This window comes from Mastomys coucha, unplaced genomic scaffold (assembly GCF_008632895.1).
Source record: "Mastomys coucha isolate ucsf_1 unplaced genomic scaffold, UCSF_Mcou_1 pScaffold22, whole genome shotgun sequence".
In the NCBI taxonomy this organism is placed as follows: Eukaryota; Metazoa; Chordata; class Mammalia; order Rodentia; family Muridae; genus Mastomys; species Mastomys coucha.
Genome location: NW_022196905.1, coordinates 223,789,072 through 223,795,913, shown reverse-complemented (window position 1 = coordinate 223,795,913; position 6,842 = coordinate 223,789,072). Strand labels below are relative to the sequence as shown.

Genomic DNA, 6,842 nt, shown 5'->3' with positions numbered 1-6,842 from the left:
AAATCCGCCTGCCTCTGCCTCCCAAGTGCTGGGATTAAAGGCGTGCGCCACCACCGCCCGGCCACACATTTTACAAAAGACTTCGGAGGTAATGCTTTGTAGGGCTAAGCAGTTTAGTTTAATTTATTCTGTCTTATTCTATTTCTTGCTTTTCAGGAACTTGAAAACCTTAAAGTAAGCTAAATATTAAATTAAAATTTAATTTTAACACAATGAACTAAGCAAAACCTGATACTGTATAAAAATAATATGGTTTTATTGCTTTCTATTAAAAAAAAAAGAATAGGAAGAATAGAAAATGGAAAAGGAAAATCCTCTGCCTACCAAGCTGATGCTTTGAACAGGAGCAGGCACAGGCAAAGCAGTGTTGGCGGAGGCAGAGACAGTGTGAGGAAGCTCAGGGCTACCTAGACTCCACATGGAAGTCCTGAGCTCTGCTTGGGCTCCTGTCTTCCAGGTAAGAGAAGCAGTCTTCCTTAGGGGACTGAAAGAGCCCAGGAGAAAACACGCAGTTATTAGGAGTTCCCAAGAAGCGCTCGGTAGACCTTCTTATTTCATAACTATAGTCAGGTTTCATATATTTACATACCAGCTTTTTTATACTTTTAAATATGAACAAATCACCAGACATTCCCAAGATCTCTAGAAGGAAGCATCTAGTAGAAAAGGTGATAAATCAAAAGGAGAAAAGGATAATTGGGAAAGAAAAAGGTATTTTTTTCAAGGAAAGGAACCAAAGTGTTAATATCCGTAATAAGAAAAAGGAGGAAAGGAGCAAGGTGGCACTCGAAAGGGCAGTGTGCGTAAAGACAGAACGCACCTAGAAAACAGTTGTCAGAATACTGACTTTAAAATACTAAAACTCTAAAGCATACATGAGTCACAACATGAAGAACTTTAGTAGGCTTAAAGATAAAATTGAAGACTCCAGGAAGTATAGAAATAGGAAGAGATGGAGAAGATAAAAAATTTAAGGGACCAATTTGAAAGTCTAACATCTGTAAATAGTTTCAGAAAAGATGTAGAAGATGGAAGACAAGGAAAATGTTGATGAATTCCAGAAATCTTTCCAAACCTGAAAGACACTAAAAAGACATATGAAATCTCCAATCCAGTGGAAGGTTAAAGGTCAGAACAAGGCACATCATCACTGTGTTTATAAACAGAAAAAAAAAAAAAAAACCCTAGGTTTTTAGACAAAAAAAATTCATCAGACTACCTGAATGAGTACAGTGGAGTACTGCCTAGCAAGGAGCATGCACTTCTGTATGGACAGCACCAAGGAAGTTTTGAAACACAGAAGGAAAGAAACCACATACAAAATATGACTGCTGTTTAAGTTGAAATAGAAACAAAACTTACTGTGTTACAAATCATTGCAGTGTGAGTAGGGAGGGGTGACTAAAAGAGAGCACAAGGAATCTTGTAGCATGAGCAAAGTTTCTATAGTGTGTTAGTTTAGTTACTGTTCTGCTGTCTTGATAAAACACGGTGACTAAAACATCCCAGAGAAGGGTTTGCTTGGGTTTGTGCTTCCGGAATGGTGAGAGGCTATCATGGTAGAGAAGGGTGGCAGGCTCAGGATGCAGAGCGCTCACATCCTTGCCTGCAGGCGTGAAGCAGAGAGCACAAAGGAAGTAGCAAGATGTTTAAGTCTCAAAGCCCACCCCTCGGTGTCATACTTCCTCCCCAGGACCTCCCTAAACCTCCATAGACCAACTGGGAACCAGTGCTCAGTGCTCAGATGCCTAAGACTAGGAGGTAGTTTTCAGTCAGACCAATACATGTCTCATGAACATTTGGGCTGCACGAAAATATGCATCTGTCAGAACACATTCAGATCCCAAAGTATCTGTGCGTTATTTCATGGCATATAAATTTAACAGTAATTTAAAAAATAACAGAAAAAGATTTGGATTTTTACTGATACCAGTAGTCAGAAGACAATTTATTTCATTGATAATTCTAAGGAGAAATTACAAATCTTTTTCAACCAAACTGCAACTTACTATGAAAAATAGACTAATGAAACTTTCTGATATTCAGGGTTTCAAAAGGTATGACACCCATGCCCCTACCCCTTTCTCAGGGAGCTACTGAAGTTTGCATGTACCACAATGAAGAGGAGAGCCAAGACAATGCTGGGATCTAGGACAAAGAGCAGCCAGCTGGAGAGATGAGGAGAATCTCCATTTGAAGAAAGAGCACAGGATGATAATTGCCCTGTAAGCCTAGAGAGCAGCCATTTCAGATGCAGCATATTGGGAGACTTGAAGAGATCTTTTCATGGAGATAAAATTATGTGTGAACATCCTGAAATATTTGTACAACTAGAAGAGAGTTTGAGTTGAATTAGAAATGACAAATAAGGAACTAAAAGAATCACTTGAGGCTGGTAAAATGCTCAGCAGGTAAAGGCCCTTGCTACCAGGCCTCTGACACCCACCCACCTGAGTTCATCTTTGAAACCCACATGGAAGGAGAGAACAGATCTTATGAGTTGTCCTTGACTTCTACCTATGTGCAGTATCACAAGTGCACACTTGTGTGCGCACACACACACAGCGTTAAATAGGATTCTTTAGAGAAAACAATGGTACTTCAGGAAAAGTAAAATCACTCACACAGTCATATTGTAGACATTGAAAATTGATGTTACTAAAATCGTGATTTAAATAGATGAAGGGATAATAGTGTTTGAGGTGGAATTATGACATGCAAAACAGTAAAATACTAGTTTTCTAGGGTAGAAAATGATGGAGAAAATCGAAAAAGGAACATCATACAAGAGTGTTACATAAATACAGATATTTTTATAAAAGCAGGAAGGAGCAACTGAGGGGAAAAGTTGTTGGAAAATAAGAAATGTGCACATAGGGATGTATTTTTTTAGAACATTTCTTTGCAGGCTGGAGAGATGGGTCTGCGATTAAGAGCACTGACTGCTCTTCCAGAGGTCCTGAGTTTGATTCCCAGCAACCACATGGTGGCTCACAACCATCTGTAATGGGATCTGACGCCCTCTTCTGGTGTGTCTGAAGAGAGCAACAGTGTACTCACATACATTAAAGAAGAAAGGTAGAAAGGTAGAAAGAAAGAAAGAAAGAAAGAAAGAAAGAAAGAAAGAAAGAAAGAAAGAGAAAGAGAGAAAGAAAGAAAGGAAGAAAGGAAGGAAGGAAGGAAGGATGGGTAGGAATTCAGAAAGCAAAATATTAAAACAAAAATAGAATTATTATAAAATATGAAAAAATTTGGAATATATACACAAAGATGTCTTAGCTGACTTGTGACTATAGGGAGTTTTCTTTTGCTTAATTTTTAAATTTTCTGCTTTCAACATGCTTTGCATTTGTTATTGGGTAGAGAAAAAAATAGCAATTAACAAGTTGGTTCTTGTTTCTGTGGAGAGACTGAGGTAAACTTGTTAATTTATTCAGAAAGTTATTGATGCTGTTCAGAGGGAATATCTTCTAAGGTGAAAACTTAATTTTGACCGAGACAGCTTATACTAGTGAAGGGAAAGAAGAATATGAGATTTTTGCAGGCATTATATAATATAGGAAATGAGTAGAATTATAGTTTCTATTTAGTCTTCATTTCAAACCTCACTTGTGTCATTTTAAAAGTTTCAGTCTAGTGGAATTGATCATAGCGTTCTATATATTTGTGTATTTAAAAGTACCTGGAAGCCTCCAAACTGTTTTGTTCTTGTTTTGTTTTTTTCGAGACAGGGTTTCTCTGTGTAGCCCTGGCTGTCCTGAACTCACTCTGTAGACCAGGCTGGCCTCGAACTCAGAAATCCACCTGCCTCTGCCTCCCAAGTGCTGGGATTAAAGGCGTGTGCCACCACTGCCCGGCTCCAAACTATTTTTAAGCTACTGCATCGGCTACCTTTGTATTAACCTTTCTCCTTTTCTTTCCACAGAAAAACAGGAGAAGGAAATTGACATCTATGCTAACCTCTCTGATGAGAAGGCTTTCGTGTTTTCAGTTGCCTTGGCAGAAATAAATAGAAAAATTATCAATCAAAGACTTATTCTCTGATACTTGCCTTCAAAATCTGTTGCCACTTTCTTGAGGATTACATCAGCCAATTCTCAGACAGTCGTGGACTCTCAGAGCACTCAGACTATATGAATGAGGGCCATTGATTGCTTTTTCTGTTTTCTAGTCTGTGGCCACACTTTGGGAGCAAAGCTGTGGGTTAGACTTTGCTGGGATTTCCTTGTTTACCAAGGATTATTACCAGTGTTTTGTGTTGGGATATTACTAAATGTATTTACAAAAACAAACAAAACTACCAAAAAAGCCCTGGAACCTGGATGGGTATTTACAGATTGAAGGGTTAGGAGTGCCGGTGGAAACACAGGAGCTGGAGCAGCTGACAGGCTTGGTAGTTTCCAGGTTCGCACCAGAGATGCAGTGTCTTAAGTCCTGTCAGGAGAGTGACTTTTAAATATATGTATTTCAGGCTTTCACCATTAACAGATTGCATATATACAATCCATTGACTTTTAATGAATTGGTAATTGATATTTTATTGAATGGAGAATTACGAATATAGATTATAAATTCTGTCTTCAATTGACCTTTTTCTTGGGCGCTATTTTAATGATTTAAGGTAGGAGTTATATTTTCAGAAACTTTCTAGACAGTTTGGAAATTTGGGTGCTATATGAAGAAAAGCATTTAAGGCTGAATCATATTTCAGATATAAACACCTTGTTTTCTTGAATGTTTATTTATTGGTTTTTTAAAAAAAAACTTTTCTGTTATCAAGATGGTGCCTGTTAACCTAAACACAGATATATTTATTATATAAATTGCAAAATATTTCTTAGTTACTTGTGAACAGTGATGTTTTGTCTGAATGAATGTTCATTTATACATAATTCTGGTAATTATTTAAACTGTTACTTCATCTTGGAGAAAAATAAACCTTAATGTTGAAAGTGAGTAGATTAAATAGTGTGGTGTAGCGTTTTGTCCTAGTGAAGTCTCTAAAGTGTTCCAGCCAGTTTTTGCAGTATTGACTCATCATTCCTTCTACTTGCCCTTTGGCACACCAGTGTGGTGGTTAGCCCTCTTCATTCTTGTTAGCCACTTTCCTTTCCATTCTTCTGCAATCTGGTTGGAAATTCTACAGCACTTTAAAAAAAATTGAGTCTTTTAAAAAAAGATTTATCATGTGGGTGTGTGTACATGGGTGTACACAGAGTGTGCATTCAAGTGCGTGCACATCCATGCATAACAATGCTTGAAAGGCCAGAAGAGGATGTTGGATCTCTTGAAGTGGAGTTACAGGTTCAGCCACTGGGAACTGAATGTTACCTGTAAGAGCAGCAAGTGTTCTCAACCACTTGCTAGCCCCTGCTTAGATATGTTTGCCCATTTAAAATAGCCTCTAGTATGTATATGTTTATTTTGTGATGTAAAATTACATATACTTAGCCAGGAGTTGGTGCATGCCTTTAATCCCAGGTTGCACAAAGAAAACTAGCCTCCAAAAACAAAAAGCAAAAAGTCTACATATTTATGAGTTACATGGTAGTTACTTTTTTTAAATACTTTCTCTTTTTAAGATTTATTATATGTATATGTACAAGTATATATATATATAAGTATATATATGTGTGTATATATATGTATATGTATATGTATATATGTATACATATATATGTATATACATATATATACTTGTATATATATACTTGTGAATATATAATATATATTATTTATATATATATTATATATATATACTATATATATAGTATATATATATATATATATATATATATATATATATATATAATCTGTCTTCAGACATACCAGAAGAGGGCATCAGATCTCATTATGGATGGTTGTGAGCCACCATGGGTTGCTGGGAATTGAACTCAGGACCTCTGGAAGTGCTCTTAACTGCTGAGCCGTTTCTCCAGCCTGGTAGTTACTTTTCTATTGCTGTAGTAATATACCACAGACCAAGGCAACCTTATAGAAGGAAAGTTTTTGTGGGGCTTACTGTCCAGAAGGTTGGAGTGGGGACAGTAGGGAGCATGCTGGAGCCGTAGCTGACACAGTCACCTCTCCATGTGACACACTTGCTCCAGCAAGGCTGCACTCCCTGATTCTCCCTAAACAGTCACCGACTGGGGACCAAGTACTGAGCTGCCCAAGACTTATGGAGGGGACATGCTACTTGAAGGACCACAGTTTCAGTTTCATCTGTCATTTCCTGATGGGTCTCCATTTTTTCCTCCCTTAATACGGTGTCCAGCAGAGGGAGCTTTAGAGACACTGTAGGTAAGGTGTAGAGGATTGAGAATTCCCTGCCTTCCCCTCACGCCACTGGTGATTCTTTTTCCCCTTATTTCCTTGTTCTTCACCAGTGTCTCACCAGTGATGAGTTGTCACTGTGTAGCATCTTCCAATGTATACCTCAGGCTGGTCTAAAAAGCATGAATTTTTTTTTTTTTTTTTTTTTGCCTGCATAACTTGCCTCATCTACTTAAGGATAGCAGGTATATGCATTTGAAACTCCTAATAAAAGTTTTGTTTTTATTTTTTTAATCTCTGAAACATAAAAACCTTTAGTTTTTTTTAGCCAAAAATGTTTAAAAGTGACTAATATATGAGAACCTGTTTCTTTGTCAGTAAAACACAGCCTGTAGAATGAGTTTCTCTATAAAGAATTATTGACATGAGAATCTGTCCATTTAAAACAGCATTTTTAGAGAAAAGTCAAGTTAAATTTCATCGACTGTGATAGACAGTGACAGTTAAGCTTGCCATACAGAAATTTTACCTCAGATACTATTAAAGTGCAAATTTTCTTTTTCTTG

At 37.2% G+C, this 6,842-nt stretch overlaps 1 protein-coding gene across 1 annotated transcript in view; it reads left to right on the top strand.

Moving 5' to 3' along the window:
* The window catches only part of CUNH16orf87 (chromosome unknown C16orf87 homolog), a 26,649-nt gene extending 21,688 nt beyond the window's left edge, over nt 1-4,961 (top strand). The window contains exon 4 of the mRNA XM_031340649.1: nt 3,926-4,961. Within this exon, the coding sequence (XP_031196509.1) occupies nt 3,926-4,044 (119 nt within the window). The 3' untranslated portion in view covers nt 4,045-4,961. The remainder of the gene's footprint in view (nt 1-3,925) is intronic.
* The last annotated feature ends 1,881 nt before the right edge of the window (nt 4,962-6,842 follow it).